We start from the raw sequence: 27,431 nt of genomic DNA, 5'->3' as shown, positions 1-27,431 counted from the left end.
CTTAAACGTTGAATTGGTATATGATGGACGTACCAGATTAGAGTTAAATAATATATAAAGGATTGGGTCCTCTCTCTCCCACACAAGAGTTGTATTCTTCTCCATCAAGAAACACATAAAGGAAGTGAGGGCAAGAGGAGAGAAACCGAATTCTGAGAAGAAGACAGAAGACAAAAGACAAAAGATGGCAGCCATTACATCTTCCGCTGTTAGTCAAGGTATGTCATCTTAAACAACATATTAAGTTCTGAATGTGAAATATTTGGTATTGATGATCTTTGGGCTGTTAGTAGCTATATTTTACAAGAATAACATCGAAAAATAGAAGATTTGAGACTTGAATTGACTTAGAAATTTTGGTTGCTTTTAGAAGATCCAAAGGCCTAGGTTATGCAATGAGTCTGCTTAGAGCTTCAACAATAATGAGAAATAACAAAGAAGAGAGAACAACCTTTACAAATTCCACTAGATGCCTAAAAAATTTGGAGGAAACCCATTTATAATAACAACAAATGAAATAAACTATATACAACTCATTATCCAATTAAAAAAAAAAATCCAATAATTTTTTTCATAAACTTTAAAATTTTAATATCTTTATATTTATTAATATATCCTTTACTATTCATCTTTATTAACATATATTTATACGTAAGATTCTAAAATATTAAAAATCCATCCATGTTAATTTAAGTTTTATAACATACACAATTTTAAATAATAATAAAAAAACATAATAAGCTTTATCATCCTTACAAAAAATTACCACTCCGTACACGACTTCTAAGGCATTTGTGAGTTGTACGTAGGTTCAAATTGCAGAATAAATTTAATCACTTTCACTTTGCCTTATGTATGCAATCCGTGACTTTGCAAGCTACTAGATTGAACGTGCCTATATAATGCGTTGCGGTGAGTGAATTCAGAGAAGTGCTACCTCTCAAATTTCAGTTCTTCGACTCTCATTGTTCCTTGTTTTTCCTATTCTCATCCTCACCTTCCAACCTTACCTTGTTCTACCAACAATGACCAGGAGAAGTCGCTGCTGCTGCTCCTGTTTTTCTTGTTTTTCGGGGAGCAACACCCCTTCTCCCTCTGGCCTGCCAGATGCTTCTGCTGCAGCTGTTGACCCAAACGCTCCTTCTCCGACAGAAATGGTAGCAACAGGACACCTTCTCCAAACCCCTCCATCATCGTCAACTTCTGGTGCCCAAGGCAAGAGTATCGAGCCGTCCTTTTCATCTTCTTCTGCAGATCAAGACGCCTCTTGCGCTGTTGTTGTAAAGCAGGATGAGGTGGTGCCTTCTCCTCCATCAGGTGGTGCCTCCTCCATTCCATTAGCTCCACCATGTGCTGCCTCCTCCTCTTCCACCGTTCCAGAAACTGCTACCTCCTCCGCTTCTTCCCGCTTTCCAACGGTGGCCATGGCGACAGATGATATTCATCACTCCCAACAATCGGTTGCCTCCTCCTCTACTCAACCTGGAGAAGCCCACTCCTCTTCTTTTCAAGGAACAACGTCCTCCTCTTCTATTACCAACAGAAACAAAGATGCTGCTTGGCTTGAAGGAGACAATGTGGACGTGGATCTGGATGCCCTTATTGAGCGCATATCCGAACGCTTGCGACTCATCAAGGTAAAAGCGTATCGCTATAGATATTGTGTGATTTTATATGGACATCATGACCTGCAGATTTAGAAAACAGCATGAATGAAATTCCGTTTCCTTTTGTTCCAGGAAAGGGAAAAACCGCCGCAAACAAAAGGGGCTCAACAATATTGGCCCACTACCTCCAACACATTCTTAAAATTAAAGGAGCTGATAGCAGAGGGAATCAATGTCGTTGTGCGTAATCAACTTGGACCTTCATCATTTGACAATGTTTTATTTACAAACCCTTTTATTCATATGCTCAAATTCTTCCTGTTTGTGTTGTGCATCCCCTAAATTTTTCTTGTTTATGTTTATTTCAGAAAGATGTTATTCCCGGTGACGTGATCAAGACAGCTGTTAAAGGTCTCCTCCAGGGTATGGGAACGGCACACTTAGTTACTGCAGGTCTTCTTGTGGTAGCAAATATCTTGGAGAGGTTTGAAGAAGTTGAAGACAATAAAGATGAGTGCCTACGTCTTCTGAAGGAAATGATTTTTCTGGCCAAAGTTGTCAAACAATTTAAAGAACGCCCACATTTGAATGAAGATGAAGGAATGCACAATATAATCAAAGAGGCAACCGAATTGATAATTGAAGGCTGCACCATGTGTTGTTATCAGATTGACTCGTCAAAATATTCCAAGTGAGTAAATCAACATTCTAATCTATTTATTTGTGTGACGGTTTATTTTGATATGCACATATAGCAGAGGCCCCCTGATGAAAGGCCCACAACTCTGCTATAAAAGCAAACAATCAAATACTCCAGAATTTGCAAATTAACCAGAACAAAGAACTCGATGTGAATAATCTGTTACAATCTTTTTCAAACATACACATAAATAAGAGCCTGCAGCTGTAATAGGTTGTCTAAAAGTGGAAATAGAGAAGGTAATGCAGCTCTTAAAAGAGGTTTTCTTACCTAATTCATACATCACATCTAATAAATTAAAGAGACAAGGAGCAAAGAAACACTTCTAACAAGTTTTTCTGTGATAGTCCAAAGAAAGTATCATTCAACCCAGATCATAAGAATAGTTTATTCAATTCAGATCAGGAATTAGATACAACGCAAAAGGAAACGGAGCCTTTTTCTGTTAAGAAAGAGAGGCTCTCTCTGTTTTTTCTCTCTTGAAATCAGTTATTCACCTTCGCTGTCATCTTCCCAACTGTTCACGAGTCAAATCTTTGATCTTAAATTTTAAATAAGTTTAATAATTTTTTTTTAAAGGGTAAGCAGGGTAATATTTGTATATTTTAAAATTTTTACATAAAATCAGGAATAGTTTGTACCTTTTATTGCTCCTGGTTGTACCATATCCAAGATAAAGTGGTACATATCTATATGCTTGGAGTGATCATGAAACACAGGATTCTTTGATAATCGGATCCCACTTTGGTTGTCGCATAGGATCACATGGTATCCAGCACATGTCCAAACAATGCACTGAAGAGCTTCCTCAACTAGACGGCTTCATAGGAGGCCATACTAGCAGCTATGTATTTGGCCTTAGTGGTGCTCAAGGCAACCAATTTCTTCTTCCTGCTCATCCAGGTTATTGAAGCAGAACCCAAAGAAAAACGACATCCATAAGTGCTCTTGTGATCCACCACACTGTCAGCCCAATCAGCATCAGAATAAACATGCAACCTCACATTTCCGGCAGTGTATCTCAATCCATGAGTGATTGTGCCTCGAAAATATCTCAGAAGATTCTTGGCACCAATCCAATGTATATGATGAGGCTCAACCATATATTGGCTTAATGTGTTCACTGCAAAACATATGTCTGGACGGGAGTTCACCCATAACATCAATCCTCCTATGAGTTCACGATACTCAGAAGCATTTTCCAATTCAGGTCCAGCAGCGCTACCACATAACTTCTTAAAGTTAAGTTCCATCGGGGTACTAAGTCACAGGTTTGCAGTCCACCATCCCAAATCTTTCCAATATCTATCTTCACAACATATTTTTCTTGAGATAGGAAAATTTCACTTGGCTTTTGCCAGACCTCCAACCCTAGGAAGTAGTGCATCGGTCCTAGGTCCTTCATCTTAAATTCAGAAGCCAAATCCCTTTTACATTTGTGAATGAGAGGGTCTGCACCTGTTAGAAAGAGGTCGTCCACATAAAGTACCAGAATGAGAGGTTTATCATTTTCAACCTTAAAGTAAAGGTTCGGATTGGCTTCACTTCTAGTGAATCTCAGCTTCATCAGATAGCTATCGATCCTCTCATACCAAGCCCGGGGTGCTTGCTTCAATCCATAGAGAGCTTTCTTCAACCTGCATACATGAGATTCTTGGTCATGAACCTCAAACCCCTTGGGTTGTTCCACATAGACTTCCTCTTTGATCGAACCATGCAAGAAAGCGGTCTTGACATCCATCTGATGTAGGTTCCATCCTTGTGAGGTAGCAAGAGCTATGATCGAGTAGATGGTGGTGTACCGGGCAACATGTGCAAATATCTCATCGTAATCTACACCTTCCTTTTGAGAGAAACCTCGAGCAACAAAGTGAGCCTTGCACTTTTCAGCACTTCCATTAGCTCCATGCCATGAGGGTCTCCTCTTGGAGGAGGAGGGCTCTTGAGGAGGAGGATCAATAGGATCCATAGGTTCATCAACATCTAGCATTGTTTCATCTTCTTTTGCACCCTGTTTTCCGGTGTCAACTTCTTTGTCCTTCCTTGGGATAAGAAGGTTGTTGATCTTCCTGAGGGCCATATCTTCGTCGAAGGTGACATCATGACTTATCTCAACTTCCCTTTGACCAGCCACATAAATTCTATATCCCTTAGAATTTTCACTATAGCCCACAAAGATTCCTTTCTTCCCAGATGCACCCAATTTGCTTCTTTTCTCTTTCAGCACATGAAAATATACGGGGCTTCCAAAAATTATAAAATGAGAGACATCAGGTTTCTTACCAGTGAACATTTCTTCAGGAGTCTTGGAGTCCAATGCTTGATGAGGGCATCGGTTTTGAACATACACAGCGGTATTTGCAGCTTCAGCCCATAGGAACTTCAGAAGCCCTTGATCATGAAGCATGGCACGAACAACTTCTACAATAGTGTGATTCTTCCTTTTAGCCACACCATTCTGCTCGGGAGTGTATGGTGTTGTAGTCTCCCTCTTAATTCCAGTTTCTCTGCAATAATCTTGGAATTCATTGGATTCGTACTTGGTCCCATTATCAGTCCTCAATATCTTGATTTTATTCTCGGATTGGTTTTCGATAAAGGCTTTGAAGTGTCAGAACCAAGTGAACACTTCATCCTTCTTCTTCAAGAAGTAGATCCAGGTTTTGCGAGAATAATCATCCGTAAAGGTGAGATAATATAAATATTCTCCCAAATAGTTTACGGGCATTGTACTAGATATGTCAGAGTGGATCAATTGCAATATGTTTGTGGTCTTGCTATTACTTGAGGGGAATGGTCCCCTTGTAATTTTTCCTTCGGCACATCCTGGACATACACCTTCATGCTCTACTTTGAATTCGGGCATACCTGTCACCATCTGTCTCACATCGAGTAGGGCCTTATAATGAAGATGGGCAAATCTCCGGTGCCATAGTTTAGATTGTAGATATGTGTCGCAAGACATGGCTCCCAATGGACTTTCTCCAACTTGATACAAAGTGTCAACTCTAAACCCAAGAGTAAAATCATCTTTAAAATTTCTTTTCCAAACACGTACCTTTCCATCGATAAAATCCACCTTGAATCCTTTATCTTCCATTGTCGAAATGGACACTAGGTTCTTCTTGAGGTCAGGTACATATAGTACTTCTTGCAAATGAATAGTGTTACTTTGATTCAATTGAAGGGTAACATTCCCTACTCCCTTCATGAGATAGGTGGCATCGTCTCCAAGGATGATCTCCAAGTTTGTCTCCTTTTCCATCATATTAGAAAGGGCTTCCTTGTATACAGTGAAGTGCCTTGAGGCACCACTATCAATCAGCCAATTTCCCAAAGTGTCCAGAGGAGAGGTAGTGGAAAGGGCCGATATAAGATAGTACTCTTTTTGCTTATTGTTAACAATATTAGATTCTTTATACCTGAAGTTCCTTGATCTCTTAGAGGGTCAACCATTTCCTTGATGTTCTGCATTCCTTTTTCCCTTGCCATTGGACCTGCCATTCCTTTGATCGTTGTTGTTGAAGTTGCCCCTAGAACAATTATGATCATCATCATGTGATGTGTCCCTTCTATTTGGACACTCCTTTGCACAATGGCCAAACTTATTGCAAACAAAGCACTTTCCCTTCCTTCCTCCCTTAGATCCAGTCTTTCCATGGAAATGACCTTTAGACCCTGCATTATTTCTCCTTTTGGCATGAGCGAAGAATGCACTGGGGTGCTTCTAATAGAAGGCATTTCTTACTCCACCATTCTTGTTTCTTCTTGAATGCATCTTGACATCAATTCTTCAAACCCTGGAATTAGATCAATGTTGAGTATAGTGGTTCTAAATACATACCACTCAAGTGGGAGTCCTCCAAGGGTGGTGAGAGTAAGTTCCCTATCAGGAATGACTTCTCCAATCGAAAGTAGATCATTCTTGATCTCACTGATCCTTAAGAGGTAAGATTGAATATCCTCGTCCTTGCCCTTCTTAATATCTTTCAACTTATTCTTGAGAAATAGAATTTGATTAGCATTACTAACCTTGAACATGTTGATCAACATGTCGTAGATCTCCTTGGAGGTCTTCAATTCGGAGATGTAGGCCACCAAACGCTTGTCAATGAAATTCCTAATAATCTGCTTTGCTTTGACTTCATCCCTATTGTACCTGGTCTTCGCAACAACCGGTGTATTTGAAGGAGGCTCGAGGATTTTACCCTACACATAATCCATCACTTCTTGTTCTTCGAAGGTCAAATCAAGAGACATCTTCCATCCATGATAGTTATATTTATCATGGAGATTGTCTTCAGCCGGGAAGTAGGATGAGGAACCCATTGAGCCTTTTGTCCTTGTCCAATTGTCTTTGGTGATTTCTCTTTCACTCTTTCTTGGGCTTTGTCTTCACCTCAGCTCTGATATCATGTTACTTTTAGGCAAAATGGTATATTCTTGCTTTAGAGCAATTTTACTTCAATTTCTTTAATAGCCTGGTATCAATATTTAGATTAGCAATCACATCAACACGATAGTAGAATGCATATAGAACATAAATATAAATAGCAGAAGACAAGCCAAGACAAGAGGACATAAGATGTGGCACCAGCCATGGATAAACCCCAATGTGGGGAAACCCTTGATCAAATCTTCTTATAGTCTTCAATAGTTCAATAGAGAGAGATAGTACAATTTACAAATCTGATATTTTGTAACAACAGTAAAAGAGCCCTAACCAGAAAAGTCAATGCTGGTCAACAGGGAATATTTGACCCTCAAAAATTTGGTCAACTTCAGTCAACTTTGACCTCCAAACAACAAGATGAATCAACCCTCAAAACAACCCAAAATAGTCCAGTCAAACCTAGTCAAACAACCAACCCTGTGGTCAGCCCTAGCTACAGTCAACGCTGGTCAAAGTCAATGTTTGACCTCAATTTATGTGCCCAGAAATGCGGCCTACCCAAACAGAAATATCTCACCCAAAAACGCAGTCAAACATGTCAACGTTGCTAGTCAACGCATGGTCAAACTATCCAAAAATTCAATCTCCTGAAATTTCGGCCCACTGAAATTTCGCTCTTGAAATTTTGAATGTGTGGAGAGAGAGAGGCCCAGAAATCCGCACCCAATCAATGAGGAGAGAGAGAGAAGTGTGAAGATGAGTGTGTCCAAATGAGGCTTAGGCATCATGTATTTATAACAAATGTTGAGGATGAATAGACGTGACTGCTGGGCTTCTGAGCCTACATAAGTTTGTTGGGCGACCTTGACAATTTGTCCATAATCAAAATAAATTCATAACTTCATCTGTACATGTTAGAATCGGATGATCTATAGATCAATCCTACACCTCTCGGAGAGAGGAATCCAAGAAAAATATCAATTTTCATAAATAAGATGACCCATGTGGATTTTGGCCCTAGTTGCCAATTTTAACATAATTCTTACATCACATCTAATAAATCAAAGAGACAAGGAGAAAAGAAACACTTCTAACAAGTTTTTGTTGGACACCTAATCCTCTATGGGTTGGTGTAGAATGTGAACAGCCACCGGAGTCCAAGATGCCACTTGGAATATGAATCCAAGGGTCACACTATGTACTATAAATGTATATCATGTCAATAATATATGCAATTCATTGTTCTATCATTTATGGCTGTTTACATTCCATGTGAGCCTAACATGGTATCAGAGCAGGAGAATTCTTGTCATGCTCCAATTTGAGCCACTATTTTTTGTGTTCATTCTCTGTGAGTTTGTTTCCAAACCTAGGCATTATCTAGATTCTCTGAAATCTGCACCCATTAGAACACAAGACCTAAATTTGGCTCTCTGCCCCACTAAATCCTGGTATATACATTCTTTCTCTGTGCGTTGATTCAAGTTCAAGGTTTATATGTGAAGGTTACTCCTGCATTAAATTTCATTTTATATGAGGGTCGTATTTATATATGCGTTGAGATTATTGTGAGCACTGGTTCATGTCACTTTATGTTCATTATATCATATGGTTCATAGCTGCTCCAATCTGAGTTTGGTTTGGATTTTTGTGGTTTCATCAAATTTAAGGCTCTGCCATCTAAGCCTATCTTTCTATTACCGCCACCCAGGCTCTTTCCTTAAGCTACTTTTCCCATAGTGATTATCTTTAATCGCAACCTTGAATTTTTCCTCTGGCAATGTCAAACATTCCTTCTGAATACAGAAGAGTACCTAGGCTGGAAAAGGCGTCTTCAAAGTATTGAATGCATTAGTTTCAAATTCATATCCACTTAGGTATAAAACAATACACCATCGATACCTCTTCCCACTGACCACTGTTAGGAGGCATCCTAAAAAATTGGTTAAAGAAAAGCTTCGCTGTTGATCCGGATTTAAATAGGAATGCAACAAAATACAGAGATAACCATATAAACAAAGATGCAGCGGAAATAATACTTCATTTCATTAATGTAAAATACTAAAATATGCTTACAAACAGAAATGGAAATAAACCAGCTAGGGCGATGGTAACTTATCTCTGAAAAGAGATGTGGCAATTACATGCCTCTAAACTGTCTTACAATGAGACTCGAAGGCCTATTTATTGTTGAGAAACAATGGAAAACCCTTAACATCCAAAAATATAACCCTAGAAGATGAAACACCAAATTGTGGGCCCCGTTTTGGGTAAGTTGGTACATCAACTTCCTGGGGTCGTAACTTTGGCACCCAATCTTCGTTTGACGCGTACAACAGCTCGTTAGAAAGATCTATCCGAGCACTACAACTTTGGGAAGAGAAACATTCGTCCGTGGAACGATGTTGCTCCCAGATTTCCCAAAAAATGTCATTTAGGGCCTCAAAATGGCTCTGAAAGTTCAAGACCCGAAAAACTACTAAAAATAGTAAACTGTGCTACAATTTAGGAAACTGAAAAACTGAAAGAGACAGTTGTGGGGGTCCAAATGGGATAGGTGGGTGGCCACCAACATCCACCTGGATCATTCCTACCCCCTTAGGAAGCAATGGTCCCCATTGCATTAAATTCCTCCATCTGCTGAACTTGGTCCCTGGTGAGCTATTCTACAATCTCGGATGTGTCCAATAATGGTGGGAAGCATGGTCAAGGGTGGTCCACATTGAACACTCAATGCACTCGAATGAATGGGGGAATGCCATGCTTCAAAGCATTGTTTCCCGTAGCCTTGGTACTAGTGTAAGGACCATGTTGGAGTGGTCTAAGTTTCTGATGGGCTCTTGTAAGGCATTCTTTTTGCAGATGCAACTAGACTTTGTTGCCCACCTGAAGCTTGTGTTGTACCCCTGTGGGTGAGGAGAAGCTGTTCCTATGTTCCGTCATGACCGTATCCCTTTGTTGCTACTGCTGCATGGAGGAACCCTTCAGGGAGGTCATGGATGTGGTGACGATCTTCCCCTTACTTTGGGAGCGAACCTAACAAAAAATGAATTTCCTAGTCTGGGAGATGAGCTTGCCGCCTTTCTTAGCAGTGATCAAAGAGGTGGTGGTAGGTGGGGCTACCTCCGGTATCCTGTATAATGAATTACACAAAGAAATAATGACAACACGAGGCCTTGAATCATACACAACATGTCACCTCCACAAGTATGGTTGGCCTAATAATACATCACAAACATCCAGAGGTGTAACAACACACAATACCTCATCTGTGAAGGGCTTGATGCTGTAGGGAAGGCGGCACTGCTGGCCAACTTTGAGATCTCGTCCTTCATGAAGCCACCCGATACTCTATGACTGCGGGTGTGGTGTAGTCGGTAGGCCCAACCGCTTCACGACCTATGCTGAATGAGGTTCTTTTGGCTGCCACTGTCAATAATGAATTGCAGCGGTGAACCCTTCACCCACATCTGTGAGTGGAACAGACGCTCCCCCTCCTCTGGGTATTCAGGCTCATTCTTCTGGATCTTGGCGGTGGCAACAGTGACGTTGGGCTCCGCATCAATGACCTGCTTCCCTTTGCCATTCCCCTTGTCGGGTTTTGCTTCAGGGTCGGAACATGCATCTAATTCTGAAGCCTTCAACTTGGCCACCAACAACTGCTTGGTCCGACACTCACTTGTGTTATGAGTGGGACTCTTGTGGAACTCACACCACTTTCCCATGTCCTTCTTCGACTTCATGGTGTTGTTATTTTCTTGCGGCTTCGACGGGTTGTCTTGGGTCACCTCGCCTTGGCTTTGTCCTTTGGTCGTAGGATTTACAGATCCAAAGTCTCGCTTCTTCTGTTTGAACTTTCGCTCGATTTTGACAACATATCAGTACGCCGTGCCGAGCGATGAGATGTTCAGGAACTCCATCTCTTCCTGGATGTACCTATGTAGGAAGCTATGGTATTTGAGTACCAAATGTAGCTCAGAATCTTTGATACCCAACTGTGTGCGAAGGGTATGAAAAATTTTTGTGAACTCCAGCACATCTTGGTCCTGTCCCTACCGCAGTGTGGTCCATTTGATGTATTTGTCCTCATAGCTTTTGACAGGATAGTACTGCTCCTTGACGACATCCCAGAATGAATCCCAAGTGGGTGTGGCTGAAAATAGTGAGCCCGTACTTTCATTCTTTTTCTCGCAGTAGGTTTCCCACCAGTCCTTGACGTGGGGAGCTGCTTTGAGAAGAGCGAAAACAATATTTTCCCGACTCGAAAATTCATGAACAAAAAAATACCCATCTAGCAGATTTAACCATTTATCTATGAAATCTGCATCTATTCGACCCTCAAAGATGGGGATTTCAAAATTAACTTGTACCTTAAATGGTGTGGTGTTTCCAGAGTAGCTGCTGGAAGTCGTTGCATCGCCTCTGGGTAGCCGTTGAAGGATCTGTGCAAAGCTATCCATCATCGCGTTCCTTTTCCGCTCGAGGGCTTCTTCAAGCAAGATTTTGATAGGATCTCCTATCCCCTCGTCTTTCTTTTCATCCCCCATGGGAGGCCGTCGTGATTTGCGAGGCTAGTTTTGCAAAGGTTCGACCAGTTCAAGCCCTAAGTCCTTATATCCCGACCTCGTTGGGGACATGCAAAGAAAAACAGAGAAAATGCAGACCGCTCTGATACCACTGATTCATATTTAAATAAGAATGCAACGAAATAAAGAGATAATCATATAAACAAAGATGCAGCAGAAATAATACTTCATTTCATTAATGTAAAATACTGAAATATGCTTACATACAGAAATGGAAATAAACCAGCTAGGGCGATGGTAGCTTATCTCTGAGAAGAGATGTGGTGGCTACATGCCTCTAAACTGTCTTACAATGAGGCTCGAAGGCCTATTTATTGTTGAGAAACAATGGAAAACCCTTAACATCCTAAAACCTAACCCTAGAAGATGAAGCACCAAATTGTGGGCCCCGTTTTGGGTAAGTTGGTACATCAACTTCCCGGGGTCATAACTTTGGCACCCGATCTCTGTTTGACGCGTACAATAGCTCGTTAGAAAGATCTATCCGAGCACTACAACTTTGGGAAGAGAAACATCAATCCATTAACCAATGTTGCTCTTAGATTTCCCAAAAAACGTCGTTTAGGGCCTCAAAACGGCTTCGAAAGTTCAAGACCCGAAAAATTGCTAAAAATAGTAAACTGTGCTACAATTTAGGAAACTGAAAAACTGAAAGAGACAATTGTGGGGGTCCAAATGGGATAGGTGGGTGGCCACCAACATCCACCTGGATCAGCTGCAATGGAGGTAATGCCGGCCATTCAAAAAGCCCACAGTTTCCTGTTGTCCTTGGACCACAAGGCAACATTCTCATCTTGATATACATGTATGGGGGGGAAATCTGAGGGTCTCATCTGTCCCCACTGAATTTCATCTCGCACCTCCTCCAAAGATAACCTTTGAATTCCTTGTCCCTCTTGCATGGTTCAACATCCAAGCCCAAGTCACTATGCAGTCCAATGAGCTCAGATTGAGGTGTAGTTGGTTTCTCTTCTTCAACTAGTTGTGTGGTGGCATTCATTGATTCTTCATCATTACTCAAAAATTCTTCAGGGACTGATATCATCAACTCAACATCATTAATGTTTTTTTTCATCATAGTGCTACCATTGATCCAGTCTTTGAAAGAACGTTGATGTTTGAAAATTTTAGGTGACCACTTGTGTTCATCATGAGATGAATCCGCGGGGTTTTTATCACAGTTCTGAGATGCTGACAATCTGTTTCCAGACATGTTGTCAAACAACAATTTTGTGAGCAGAGAAAAGGCAACAAGACCCCCAGAATTTTAGAACACTGCCACAGAGAGGAGTCTGCAATCGCACCTTATGCCAAAATTAGTAGGTATAGTGCTTGCTAATTAACATAGGTATAGTGCTTGCTACACATGTTATTCCAGAGGCGTCATAAAAGTAACAGTTGTTGTGGTATTCACACTGGACGACAACGTTGCAGTTGAGAGGTTTTCAAGTCTCTGGTCTGGCAAGTGCCCATGCTGGAGCAGTCGAATTTGGATGCCGATTCCATATATATTAACGGTCTTCAGTGAACACCTAGTCCTCTGTAGGCATATCACAGTTGAGTGCCAGTCTTCTGCCTGTATACCACAGTCCTCTGCCACCAGTCTATAACGTTGTGTTTTTAACTCTGGTATAACGCTCCACCTTCCATACACTGTCATATGCGTTTTTAATATTCCATGCCTGAATGTTGTTGGTTAACGCCTGGAGCTCCCATGTAATGAAGACTAACGTCTCTGCATGAATATTCTCTCTACTAAGAAAATCCAATGCCCAACATCTTTGTTTACTCCCTCTACACCCATTGCATTCTTGTGTGTTAGTTGTGGGATCCCTCCACTTGGTCCTCTCCCTCGAACCTCGGTCCCTCGACTCCAGTGTGACTTTTCATAGCCAACTCGATCTCCAACCTCCCGAAGTCTTCCGAACACTGTTTTCTCAGTGTGAAGCACCAATGTTGCACAAAGACAGGGGAGAAAATAGGCAGATCTAAGGGAAAGTTGAGGATTTGGCTAGACCTAAATGCGGGTTACCGCGACCTAAATAAAAATTAAAGAACCAGATGGAAGGGAGCAAAGTATGATCTATTTTCTCCAACCGAGTGTGTTTGTATCACTTTCAGGAAGCTTCAAAGATTCTTAACCCCTCACCATGGATATGTTATATTTTGTAGCCCTAGAAAACACTGCATAGTAAGTAATGATAGTATCATTATCTCTTCTCGCAATCTTAGAGGTATAGTTGAAATTTTTCTTGGTGTGGGGTGCTATATTCAACATTTTAGTTTGATATTTTTTATTAAATCAATGGCACATTTATTTTGAAGATCAATCCAAACTGAATAATATTCGCAATTTGTTTACATTGTAAACAGGTGCATTATCGGTTGAAGCCGACACCCTTCATTTCTTTAGCTTGAGTTGTTTGGAAAATGGCCAAAGTTTATGAAGTATTAGAGTCCCTGGAAACTTTGATACAATATACTATAGATGACACTATCAAAATCAACAAAACCACTCTTGTTAACATTCAAATATGTCTGCAAAATGCACAGGAAAATATTGAGTTTTTGTAGTTGGAGTCTCAACTTCAGCAAGAAAAATTACAACAATGGATTCATCATTCTTAACCTGTTTCTGTTCAAAAAATTGAGACAGACTCCCATCAACACCAAGAATATAAAGTTGAGGTTGATTTAGTGTGCAGTTCCAGAGCATATTTGCATGCAGATGTAGAAGTTCAGTCTGCACGTCCCAAGCCCATCATTAAACCTTGGGAAGAACTCATCAGCAATAAGCACATAACATGTCTTGGATATGATAAGGAAGTTTCCTTTTGATATTCCAGATTACTCAAAGCCCATCAAATTTCAGAGCGTTGGGTTTCTTCATGATGGTTCACCTTCAGTTGTTCCAGATTCTACTCCTCCACATTCGCAACCAAAAGTTGTTAAATGCCAACACTGTGACCGAGTTGGCCATATGAAAGATCACTATTTTGATCTTCATCCATGTGAGAACTATCATAAAATCACTCATTCTTCAAATAGATGCTACAAAAACAAGCCTCTTGCAAGAACAAAGATTCATCTTGGATGGATCGCTTCTTGGCAATGGGCTTCAATAACCAAGAAGATATTATAGTCATATGTCAGAACTTGTTCTAGAGTATTGAACAGTCTTGCAGTTGAGTTTTCTCCGTCATCTGTTAGGGTCCCACCCTAACCCCCTTATTTATGTAATAGGATCGAGTCATAGTTATAGTTAAGTAAAGAGTCAATAAAGCCCATATTAATAATTATAAGCGGTTAACCCGCATTTAATGAAGGGACCACAGTTAGTTGCAAATGGGTCATGGTATTAGATAGATGGTATTAATAAGAACCATGGTATTGCATGTATGAATCCTATATAAAGGATAGAGACTCCCCTCTAGGTGCATCGTGTCTTATTTTGTAATTGAGCTCAACTCTATTGGAGGTTGCCTCCTCGAAGAGGCAAGTGAACATTTCTTTCTGAATAATAAAATACTTGTTGTTATTTCTCATTGTTCTATGTTCTGGGTATATTTCTTCGTATATTTGGTATTCTGGTATCGTCTTGTAGGTTAAGAGCATAACAAGTGGTATCAGAGCGCTTTCCAGGGCTGGTGGGATCTCCAATTTTTAGGAAAATTTTTTTTTGGCTAGAGGTGTGTTCCAGTGTCTTTAAACCACAAGATCTGTCATTGAGTGCATAAACCTGCAGATTTGGGGAGGCATGCACGTAGGAAATACAAGAGGTGGTCATGCTTGTTGGACTCCCTTGTAACCCCTGTGGGTACCCCTTCGAGTAGTAGCACATTAGACAAAACCGTGCACGGACTGTCTTCCAAGTACCCTCTGGGTATGTCGGAAACCCCCTAGCTCCCTTCAAACCTCGCCATAGATAAATCGTCGGCCATCTTGCTGCTACAGTACACCGAGAATAGCATTCAGAGAGATTACTCGTGCGTACGATAGGGTAGTCGGGTTGTATGGCTAAGGGTACGGTTGATCCTCCTTGGTTAGTGCCCCGAAAAATTGGGCCGAGTACTACTGTCAGACCCTTATGTATATTGTGATCTGTAGCACCTGACACTCTTGGAGACCATAGTTCCCTTCTCTATCTCTAGATCACGCATAATCTTTTCCAGATCAGATCTTGCAAGTGGGCTTTTGTCGTAGCAACAACAATCATTTTCGCCATTCAGATCTATTAGATCAACCATTCAGATCTCTCAGATCCATTAGATCTACCGTCCAGATCTGAGTAGTTGTGTGGGTTCCTATACCTGGGTGTGATTTTCGCAGGACTTTTGGCAACATATACATTTCTGGGATTCGACTACTGCAGTATTCCTAAGCAAGGAGTAAAACTCCATTCGGAGTAGAGTCTAAGACCTTCCCGGGGCGCTTATTGGTGACTTAGCCCATAAGAATCAGGACGACGAGCTGAGCAAGGTGGTACCATTCAATTGTTAGTGCCAAAAAATTCGGGCGATCCCAAATTTTAAGTACATCGGATCGGTGCATGGTACAAACTAGAGCTCAAGCTATGGCAAATGAGAGGATCGACAAACTTGAATCAACATTGAACGAGGTATTGTTGTCGCTGAAGAACATAAATGAAACACTCTCAAAGGGAAAGATGGAGGAACACGCGGAGGCATATATTGGCAATGAAAACAGTGAGGGTGAGTTTAGCTAGTCTCTTCACCTCTTTGGCACCCACCAACAATCCCATCTGTGACCACCCAAGCTGGACATGTATAAATTTGATGGATCTCACCCAGCCGCATGGATAGCACAAATGGAGCAATATTTCACTCTGAATTACATCCTGGATAATGCGACTTAGCTTAGTGTGGGTATCATGTACTTGGACAATGAAAGATGGCAATGGTGGCAATGGCATCAACGTTGCTATGGAAGGCCCTTGACTTGGGAGACATTCAAAAAAGCTCTTATGCATCACTTTGACCATGAATCTAACTTTTTGGGTCATCTCACTAAGCTTCGACAGACAGGAACAGTGAACAAATATATTACAGCCTTTGAAGCCTTAGCTTTCCGCACTGGAGGTCCACAAGATGAGTTCTACACGGAATGTTTTGTCAGTGGTCTCAAAGAAGCCATACAAACCCACGTCCGACTGCACCACCCTAGCTCTTGGCTGCATGCTTGCAGGATAGCTCGTGAAGTCGAACGTGCATTAGCGGCCTAGTCCAATCACCCAAATTTCTTTGCCAAGGGTCACCCCCCACGGACACTCAATGTTCAAAAGGTGTCACCAACAGAAATGGCGGAAAGAAGAAAGCAAGGATTATGTTACTACTGTGAAGAGAAGTACTCCCTCGGGCATAAATGCAAGGAGCCCAAATTCTTTCAAATTGATGCTACTGATCACAGTTCATCGGAGGAAGCCCCACCACTTGAGGAACCAGAGGAGGAAGAAGAGGACAACCAGCAAGATAATGTACTTGAAGAACCAGTTATCTCATTGCATGCTTTGGCAGGGATTTCTTCACCTCAAACTCTCAAAATCAGAGGTTTTATTAAGCATCACCCAGTAGTAGTCTTGATTGATAGTGGAAGTACACATAATTTTATCCATCAAAGAGTCGCGGAAGCAGTGCATTGTTTTGTCCAAGTAGTTTCTAACTTCCAGGTCCAAATTGTTGATGGGGGAACAATGAAATGTGAAGGCCGCTGTGAAAATGTCAAACTTCAAATGGGGGATTATTAGTTAAAGACCCACATGTTTGCCATACACATGGGAGGGTGTGACATTGTCCTCGGTGCTGAATGGCTTCGCACACTTGGCCCAATCACAATGGATTTCCAGGAGTTATATATGAGCTTTAAGCATAATAACCACACACATACCCTCCGCAGACTCCAGGCGGGAGCTCCCTCTATCATCAGCTCACATTGGATGGAAAAATTGTTAAAAAAGGGCCACCATGGAGTTATAGCTCAATTTAATGCCATCTAGGCCTTTGAATCCCATTCTCTTCATATTCATCTTGAGATGCAACAGATCTTAAACAACCATCTGCCAGTCTTTGACAAGCCTCATGAGCTTCCACCCTTGAGAGGGGAACATGATCATAGCATTACTTTGGTCCCAGGGGCCCAACCACCAAATGTGCGCCCATATAGATATCCATTCGCCCAAAAGAATGAAATAGAAAAAATAATCAAGGAACTCTTGGAAGCAGGCATCATTCGTCCCAGCATTAGTCCTTATTCATCGCCGGTGGTCATGGTGCTCAAGAAAGATGGGGAATGGCGTATGTGTCTAGACTTCAGGGCCCTTAATAAGTTGACAGTCAAAGATAAATTTCCCATCCCGATTGTCGATGATTTTCTGGATGAACTAAATGGAGCTCAATTCTTTACTAAGCTCGACCTTCGCTCAGGCTACCACCAAATTCGCATGAAAGAAGTAGACATTCCAAACTCATGAAGGCAATTATGAGTTCTTGGTCATGCCATTCGGTCTTTGTAATGCCCCATCCACTTTTCAGAGCCTTATGAACCACCTGCTACCATATCTCATAAAATTTGTCCTTGTTTTCTTTAATGACATCCTCATCTACAATCACACCTGGGCCGCACATCTTCAACATGTAGATCTTCTCTTGCAATTGCTCGCAAGCATAAATTATTTATCAAGATGTCCAAGTGTTATTTTGGCATGGAAGAAGTTGAGTATTTGGGCCACATTGTGGGGCGTGAAGGTGTCAGGGTGGACCCCAAAAAAATCTAGGCAATGCAGGATTGGCCTCAACCTAAGACCTTAAAGAGCCTCAGAGGATTTTTGGGTCTCACGGGCTACTATCACAAATTTGTCCGAAATTATGGTCACATTGCTAGGCCCCTCACTCAACTCCTCAAGAAAAATTCATTCCTATGGAATGATGAAGCACAGCAGGCCTTTTCAGCTCTCAAACATGCCATGTGTTCCACTCCAGTCTTAGCACTACCCGACTTCACCAAATATTTTGTGATTGAATGTGATGCTTCAGGTATGGGTATTGGGGTGGTCTTAATGCAGGAAGGTCGACCCTTAGCCTTCACGAGCCAACAACTAAGTGGGAAGAATCTAGGACAATCTACCTATGAGAAGGAGATGATGGCCATCTTACATGCAGTAGATACCTGGTGACCATACTTATTGGGGCGACGTTTCCAAATCCGCATAGACCATCAAAGCCTCAAATATTTTTTGGAGCAACACCTATCCTCACCACAAAAAAATAAATGGCTTGCCAAAATGCTGGGATATGATTATGAGATAATAATACAAGAAAGGGCGCGAAAATATTGTAGCAGATACGTTATCCCTCCAATTTGAGGAGGAAAGTACCCTACTTGCAATTTTCCTTCCCATTCCAGAATGGATTGAAGAGGCTCGCAAGAAATGGTTTTCACATCCTTGGCTCTCCAAACTCATTAATCAATTGCAGGTGGATTCAAATTCCACAGAGGGCTACTCGTGGCAGGATGAGATTCTTCGCTACAAGGACAGAGTCGTAATATCACCAACATCCACCCTCAAAAGCTGCATTTTGGCAGAGTTGCACTCATCTCCCATTGCAGGACATTCAGGGTTTCAGAAGACGTATGCTTGCACTCGAAGATCATTTTTTTGGATAGGCATGAAAAAGGACATTCTTACTTTTGTAGCTTGAATGCAATGTTTGTCAGCGCCACAAAGGAGAAACAATCAAATCCCCAGGCACATTACAACCATTGCCCATCTTGGCCTCATTCTGGACGGAGGTTTCTATGGATTTCATTACGGGTCTTCCAAAGTCAGGAAACAAGTCAGTCATCATGGTGGTTGTGGAAAAACTTTCTAAGTATGCTCATTTTTGCGCCCTACCCCACCCTTTTACACCAAATTTGGTCACTCAATCTTTCATGGATTAGATCTTCAAATTGCGTGGCATGCCCACTTACATTGTGTCTAATCGTGACCTGGTCTTCACCAGTAACTTTTGGCAGGAACTCTTCTGGCTACAAGGTACCCAACTACAACCCAGTACTTCCTATCATCCACAAACCGATGGTCAAACTGAAGCAGTCAACAAATGTCTGGAAACCTACCTTAGGTGTTTCACTTCAGAAAAGCAACATCTTTGGGTACAGTGGTTACCTCTAGCTGAATGGTGGTATAACAACAACTATCATGCCACCACCAAAATGACTCCATATGAAGCAGTTTATGGTCAACTCCCTCCTTCCCTTACTTCTTATATCAAGGGATGCTCAAAGGTATAAGCAGTGGATCAACTCCTACAGAACTGCACAACCATGCTGGCCCACCTTAGAGAGAATCTTCATCAAGCTCAAAACTGCATGAAGCAATAGGTAGATCAACATCGCTCAGAACGCCAGTTTCAAGAAGGGGATCAGGTATTTTTGAGGATGCAACCATATAAGCAAACATCACTCAAAGACAAGGGTTGTCAGAAACTATCTTCAAAATTCTACGGACTGTATCAAGTACTTCAACGCATTGGAGAAGTTGCTTACAAGCTAGCTTTGCCACCCACTACAAAAATCCATCCAGTTTTCCATGTCTCATGCCTTAAGAAAGTGATTGGGAACAATTGCAGAATTCAAACCAATCTACCTAAACTGGATGAAGAAGGGTCAATCTGGTTCCAACCTGAACAGGATCTTGACACACGAGAACGGCACCTGCGTGGTTGCAAGATCAAGGAAGTCCTCGTCAAGTGGAAAGACACCTCTCTAGAAGATGCAACCTGGGAACCAGCCACTATTCTTTAGCAGTTTTCACAGCTTCAGCCTTGAGGACAAGGCTATTCTTATGGGGGAGGGCATGTTAGGGTCCCACCCTAACCCCCTTATTTATGTAATAGGATCGAGTCATAGTTATAGTTAAGTAAAGAGTCAATAAAGCCCATATTAATAATTGTAAGTGGTTAACCCGCATTTAGTGAAGGGACCACAGTTAGTTGCAAATGGGCCATGGTATTAGATAGATGGTATTAATAAGAACCATGGTATTTCCCCATGGTATTGCATGTATGAATCCTATATAAATGATGGAGACTCCGCTCGAGGTGCATTGTGTCTTATTTTGTAATTGAGCTCAGCTCTATTGGAGGTTGCCCCCTCGAAGAGGCAAGTGAACATTGCTTTCTGAATAATAAAATACTTGCTGTTATTTCTCATTGTTATATGTTCTGGGTATATTTCTTCGCATATTTGGTATTCTGGTATCGTCTTGCAGGTTAAGAGCATAACATCATCTCACCTTGTATCTAACAAGGGGGGAAGTGATGATCATCTACAAGCTTCAAAGCCACATCAAGCGAGCCTAAGCCACAACCTACCATACCAAATTCAGAGTTGTAGCCAGCGACAAATATGCCCATGAGCATGCCTTCGGTTGATGATCAACTTTAAACCATCTATGCAAGGTTGAGACATCTCTTCAAAGAATTGGGGACACTTCCTCTAGCAGAAGACTTCAACTTCTTGCTAATTTTGGAAGAGTTCCAGGAATTGCATTAAGCATTCCAGAGTTGGTGGTCATCCTTAAACCATTGCAGGTTGTAGACCTCCCTATTTCAGGTTGAAGGTCTCCCTCTCCAAAGCATTAGGGACACTTCCTCTTACAGAATATTTCAGCTTCTTGCCAGACTTGGAAGAGTTTTTGGAACTGCACTAAGCATTCCAGTGTTGGTGGTCATCCTTAAACCGCCTCCTTATATCAACATTTTAGAGAGCACATTCAGCCTAGTGCTGTCGTGCATTTTTTCACATTTTGTATTACAACTCTCTTCTTGGACTCATACATACCCCTTCGGATTAAGGGGGGGAATATTGGACACCTAATCCTCTATGGGTTGGTGTGGAATGTGAACAGCCACCAGAGTCTAAGAGACCACTTGGAATATGAATCCAAGGGTCACACTATGTACTATAAATGTATATCATGTCAATAATATATGCAATTCCTTGTTCTATCATTTATGGTTGTTTTCATTCCATGTGAGCCTAACAATTTTTCTGCAAGAGTCTAAAGAAAGTATCATTCAACCCACAGCATAAGAATCGTTTATTCAATTCAGATCAGGAATTAGATACAAAGCAAAAGGAAACAAAGCCTTTTTCTGTTCAGAAACAAAGACGCTCTCTATTTTCTCTCTCTTGAAATCAGTTATTCACCTTCGTTGTCATCTTCTAAACTGTTCACGAGTCAAATATTTGATCTTAAATTTTAAATAAGTTTAATAAAAAAAATTAAGGGGTAAGCAGGGTAATATTTGTATATTTTCAAAATTTTACATAAAATACAATCCTGGAGGTCAAGAGTAGTTTGTACCCCTAAGTTGTTTGTAGACAGAAAACATGTATATAATGAGAAGAAAATTAGGGAGACCATCAGCTCGAGAGGGAAGCCAGATGGTCTCCCAAAGAGGTATTAACCATAATGGTGATGGAATGACATTAAAACAAAGTAAACATAACTGAAACTAAGTAGACAAGAGCAACTAAATGACATGTAAAATTGAGACTCTGAGAATGTCTATCCAGGGAATTTAGCATGCATGTTTGGGCTATTCCTTATCCTCGTCAGTCTTGGTCTTGGTCTAGGTGAGATGCATTTTCTCCCTTGGAACCTTGCCTTTCCAAGCCTTTTACTTCCTAGCGTGTTCCTATTGCTCCAGGTAGAGGAAGAGGTTGTCATATCCCTTAGGGAGACAAGAGGGATGCTCCAATTCCATGAATGCTTTCCCAATGTAGGAATCTACCTCCCTTCGTGAGGGTTCTCCGTTGGTTATGCCCTCAACGCTAGACTGAATGGCTAAGTTTGTTGCCTGCCCTACTGGTTCCAAAGAGTTATGGGTGCCAACCACCTTTTGTTTCTTGGCTTTAGGTTTTGGGTGAGTCAAACTGGAGACTCTTTTCTCCTGTTGGGAGGATTCCACCTCTTTAGACCTTCCATTCAAATTGGAGGATGTCAGACGATGGGTAGGAGAAGGAAAGGGAATTCCCATCACTTTGGACATATTTATTGAGGTTGTGCTCATGTGAACCAAGAATGTGTTGAGTGTGAAAATTCCTTGATCGTAATTCCTACTGTAGCAACTGATGATATTACTCCTATTTGTTAAATTCCTTTAAACAAATTACTTGTAGTTTCCTATGAAAATTTTTGTAATACATACACTGCAACCTTCACTTAATTAAATTATTATGCGGAAACAAGAGACTGAGCAAGAAAGAAAATACAACAAAAATGACACTATTATTTTTGGACAAAAGTCCCTAGAAAAACCCAATGCGGGAAAATTGGTGCAACAACTCTGAGGGTTTTTTTATTATCAAGAAGTAGTTTCTGAATACAACCTTGGATGCAATCTGACCAATCTAGTTACAGAGAAATAAACTGGTAAATAAAATTAGTGAGATTCCCTCACTATACTCGGAAATTTCGACTATTCTGACAACTAAATCAACTGTCCCTGGCTAGAAATACGCTTCCTTTGCGCTATAACTGCATGGGTCTGTGTGGAGCTCTCTAAGGCTCTGCGCCATCTCAACTAGGAAACGTCTTGCCTTCTGGAGTAGTTTCCATCCCTCCCAGCTCAGAAATGTCAGCTCCTCTGTAAAACTCAGACTTCTGTGTGGGTGACTGGGCTGCCTCTACGTGAGCCCTTTTGGCTCAATGTTAAGCTCTGCATGGGCCTTTCTAGCTCAACATCAACCCCTATGGTGTTTCTCTACCTCTCTCTGTTGCGTATCCTAGGCTCTGGAGAAGATACTCCAACCCAACTATCCCTGCCCCTCAACTAAAAGAAATCTACTCGATCAGAATTTCCTCCTGAGAACTTCTCACTTCATAAATTCGATCTCTTGATCTCTCGGTGTGTTTTCCAAATGACCCTCAAGCTCCCTTAAATAATCTTCTCATTGAAATTCAATGACCCAAATTAGAAGCTAATCAATGGCTAAGATCATTTTAGCTTGATCATTGTCTTATTCTAGAAGTTACACCCACAATTAGATTAATACCCATTAATATTTTTAATTTCCTAAGTTTAGACTTAGGGCCCCATTAAAAAATATTAATTATTTTAATAAAATTTCTCGAGGTCGAATTTACAAAAACTCTTTCTGGGTTCTTTGGAATACATGTTCCCAATCTTCCCTGCAAAATTTGAGGCCTAGAGCACATCCGATGCTACCCCAAATCAACATTGAGTTCAACAATTTTGCCTTCAACTCTCTCCCTAGATTGTTCCTTCTTGTAAGATCCCAAACAATTAAATTTCCAATAGATCTGGCACACTAGAATGTTCTAATAAAAATTCTTGCAATAAAAAAAACGAACACCAAAGGGATATGAAAATGAAACCTCTTATTTATATTAATAAATGAAAACAAGATACATGCTCAAACAAGACATACTCAAGTCCCTACCAATAGCATGCACGACTGCTCAACAACGACTACTCTAAGACACTAAAGCCCACTTGTGAATCCTAGATGGATCCACCATACAAATTTCACCGCGGGGTTTTCGTCCTAGGATCAACTTAGAACTGGCCATGCCAAGTTCTGAACAAAACACAATAAGATAGACAAACTCTCCATGATCCCACTGTCTGGCCCTTATCCCCTTTTATAGGCCTGATGGACTCTCCAAAAACCTTATTTTATTGTTTTCCTTCGAAAAACAAAGGAAAATACCATTGGCGAATACAGCGGTAAATACCATGGGTAGATTTCGTCCACTTTGACCATATCAAGAAAGGGAATATTACAAATCCTCCCACCCAAAGATTGCTTGCCCTCAAGCAATCCACTTCTATCCACAACAAAAGCATATGTATACTAATACCAACATCCCATACAAAACTAAGTGTTATCCCATGCCTCTATGCTAAATGACCTTGAATGGATCCTTTGATCCCTAGACCCCAAACAATCATTTGACCAATTGTGCCCTCAATAGATTCATCTAGATCCCAATGCCACCTAAGTCCTGGGACCTGTGGGTTATGATACAATCTCAACCCTCCATCATTGCCCATGCCTAAGGGCCCAAGCTACAATATGCCCTAGTTTATGGGTATCCTCATACGAATCAACCCATCAATAGAGTTCCAACTCATAATTTCTTGACAATCCATCCCATGGGAAGGATCTAATGCATGAATGTTTTCACATGGAATACGTCTACTATTTTGATGTTGCCAGTTTCTCAACTCATGTTTCTCCACTCGGTCATCCAACATGATCCATTTGGATAATTTTTCCCTAATATCCCCAATGTATAAAGGCAGGTTGGTAGTGCTCCGAGCTTTATCTATGTACTCCTGTAGAGGGCTGCTTTGGAATTCGTAACTGTATTCCTCTTGTAGCCTTGTGAGGGACTTGAGACATTCCTCTACACTAGACAACTTGACCACTGACTCGAGACATACCCCTATGAGCTCCTCAATTTTTTTATTTTCTTGTAAGATAATGTCTTGGGCTATCCAAAGTTCAAACTATCTGCTTCAACATCATAAGATGTGTCTTGAAATGCATGATCTTTCCCTTAAAGTTCTCTATTGGTGATTCTAATGCCTTGATGAATGTCTATGTTCCTGTCTGCACCGAATGCCTAATGACCACAACTTCAACTTGAGCCTTTGACTCACTCTCCGGGAATGGTTCATTTTTCACATTATTTCATCATGCTGCTCCTAATGATCATGCTCATCATGTCGGTTCACTACTACTAGTTCCTTACTCAAATTTCCCTTGTCTCCTCCATCTGTGAAGACAATATGTTGTTCATCCTCTCCAATTGTTGAACATAAATGCACTGGTGGACTGCTATTTATACTTGACTGTTCATATTCTTTATGGACATCCCCCTGGAGACCTATGGACTCAGTTGTATAGGAGTCTACCTCATCAATACCATTAGGTAGAATTTCCTCATGCACTTCCAAATGCTTGTCATCCTGCAAGTCTCCCTGAATAATATCGCACTGCTACTCACCATCTTGAAAATGAATAGACCCAAATACAGAAGACTCCCCATGATCTAAAGGAATCTCCTCTTTTTCTATCTATGTTGCCTCCTTCCTATCACCTAGACATGAATGGTTAAAGGCCCAAGGTCCCTTGCAGATAAAGCATAGTCCTATCCTCCTTAGTTCATTCTTTCTGTAGGTTTTGTTCTTGCCTCCATCAATCCTTCTCAACTCCTTCCTAGTCCGCACACTTCTGAGAAATTTTATGTTTTTCCTGATCAACTTCTCAACTAGATCATAGGCAACTGGTGATACCTTTGGTTCCTTCCTCCAAACGGTCAGCAATTTGGATATTGATATATTGTTGATGTTAGCATCTCCTTCTAAGAATAGAGACCCAATATTTTGCATGCTTGTTTTGACACAATCTGGATGAGTTGATGTAATGTTGGTGTAAAATTCTTGGAACACTTGGAATATTAAGTCCTCACATTCTAGATTCATCATGGATGTGCCAAAGCTAAATTCTGCCATGAGTTCTAAGATTTTGCACTGCTTATGAAAGTTAGGAAGCATGATGTTGTTCAACCCTTGAAGGGATTCTACTATCAACTACAATATCTCTCTCATGATATCCTTATTATAAGGCAGTAGTGATGATGTTAAAGCTATGATCCTGTTGAGATAAGAAGCAACTGTGAGTTGGGCCTCTTCACAAGGATATTCCCAGAGTTTGGGTTGTATTAATGCAAGCAGGGATGGTTTGATAGCCCAACTAAGTTTCTTCCATTCTGGCTGCCCCACCCTGGACATACATGCGTCTGATTCCTCCAACTTATGAAGCTCTATGACTAACTTTGTTTGTTGCAATTCAGATCCAAGTGCGGAAAGCTTAGCTCGTCATCCATGTCCTTCCTTCACTTTCCATAGGTGCTTGGGTTGCTGAATGACATGGACTATTTTTGAAAATGTTCTGATTCTTTGACCATCATTTTGTTCTAAGGAGGTATTGATGTGTAAAGGACCATATATTCTCACTAGTTCATCAAAAAGTTTTTGAGTGTTTTCCAAGGTCTCTTCAAGATGACTCATCTTCTCACATACCAAAGTAGGTAAATATAGGAAGATTATATCAACATTCTGTCAATCATTTTACTTCCAATTTAGCCCATAGACTTGGAAGATAATAGCTAGGAATAAAATGTTTTTTTCCACCTTTTCTTCTTTTTTTTAAAAATATCCTATCAATTTTCAATATCTAAGATAAAATTCCCAGCGAATTTCACAACCTATTTTCCTACCAGTATTATATTCCTTATGGCCCTTGATACAGTTCGACTTCCTGGTTCATTTGGGATTTTCCACCATTACTTAAGTTCCTCCTTCCAATGCCAATGGATCTCCCCCATTCCTTCCATTCTCAAAGAATCTGTTACTTGATATTTGAACCCAAGCCACAAAGATAGGTGAATGTGGTTGTCTACTTAATCCTTGCGTTGATGACTAAACACCCAACTTAAATTCATCCAGCAAAGTAATTAAATATTGGTATTGGTTCCCAAATTAACACATGTGGAAGAGGTGGTGATGAGTTTCATGTGCAGTGTAGAAATTCTCACTGTAGATTAACCTGATTATGCAATATAACTAAAGAAAAATACTTAATCTACTTCTAATCAAACTTGCGGAAGCTGAATCAATTTGAACAAGATCAAGCAGAACACATACAATAGAGAATAAGAATCAATACACATGAAACACAGAAGAATACTCTGGGGAAAGCCTCAGCTAAAAGCCCCACTATTTTTATTATCATACAAGTGGAAATATATCAAGATTACACACAGCTTTAGCTCTCACAGCTATCCATCTCTCAGTACAATCCCTCACACTGCTCATAAATAGAATAGACTACTCATATGCCTTCTCCTCTACCCCCCAAGCCTCCTATTTCCTTGCACTGTTTTCCTTGAGTGTTCCAGCAGTAACCTTGTGTGACATCGATCTCACACATTGCTCCAACACACTGTAAAACTGCGCAAATCTCAAGGAATGAATTCCTTCAGCATGCAAGAGATTTTCTTATAGGAAAAATTCTTGCAACTGATAGTA

General features: G+C 40.8%; 1 protein-coding gene across 1 annotated transcript in view; it reads left to right on the top strand.

Moving 5' to 3' along the window:
* The first annotated feature begins 896 nt into the window (after nucleotides 1-896).
* LOC149198760 (uncharacterized) overlaps nucleotides 897-27,431 on the top strand; it is an 89,951-nt gene continuing 63,416 nt past the window's right edge. The window contains exons 1-3 of the mRNA XM_089402152.1: nucleotides 897-1,637; nucleotides 1,740-1,847; nucleotides 1,976-2,298. Coding sequence (XP_089258278.1) covers nucleotides 1,026-1,637; nucleotides 1,740-1,847; nucleotides 1,976-2,298 — 1,043 coding nt within the window. The 5' untranslated portion in view covers nucleotides 897-1,025. The remainder of the gene's footprint in view (nucleotides 1,638-1,739; nucleotides 1,848-1,975; nucleotides 2,299-27,431) is intronic.

This window comes from Pinus tabuliformis, chromosome 2_1 (assembly GCF_031772625.1).
Source record: "Pinus tabuliformis cultivar Carrire ecotype Pingquan chromosome 2_1, CPIR1, whole genome shotgun sequence".
Lineage (NCBI taxonomy): Eukaryota > Viridiplantae > Streptophyta > Pinopsida > Pinales > Pinaceae > Pinus > Pinus tabuliformis.
The sequence above is the reverse complement of the archived record's forward strand: the minus strand, read 5'-3'. Positions and strand labels throughout refer to the sequence as shown.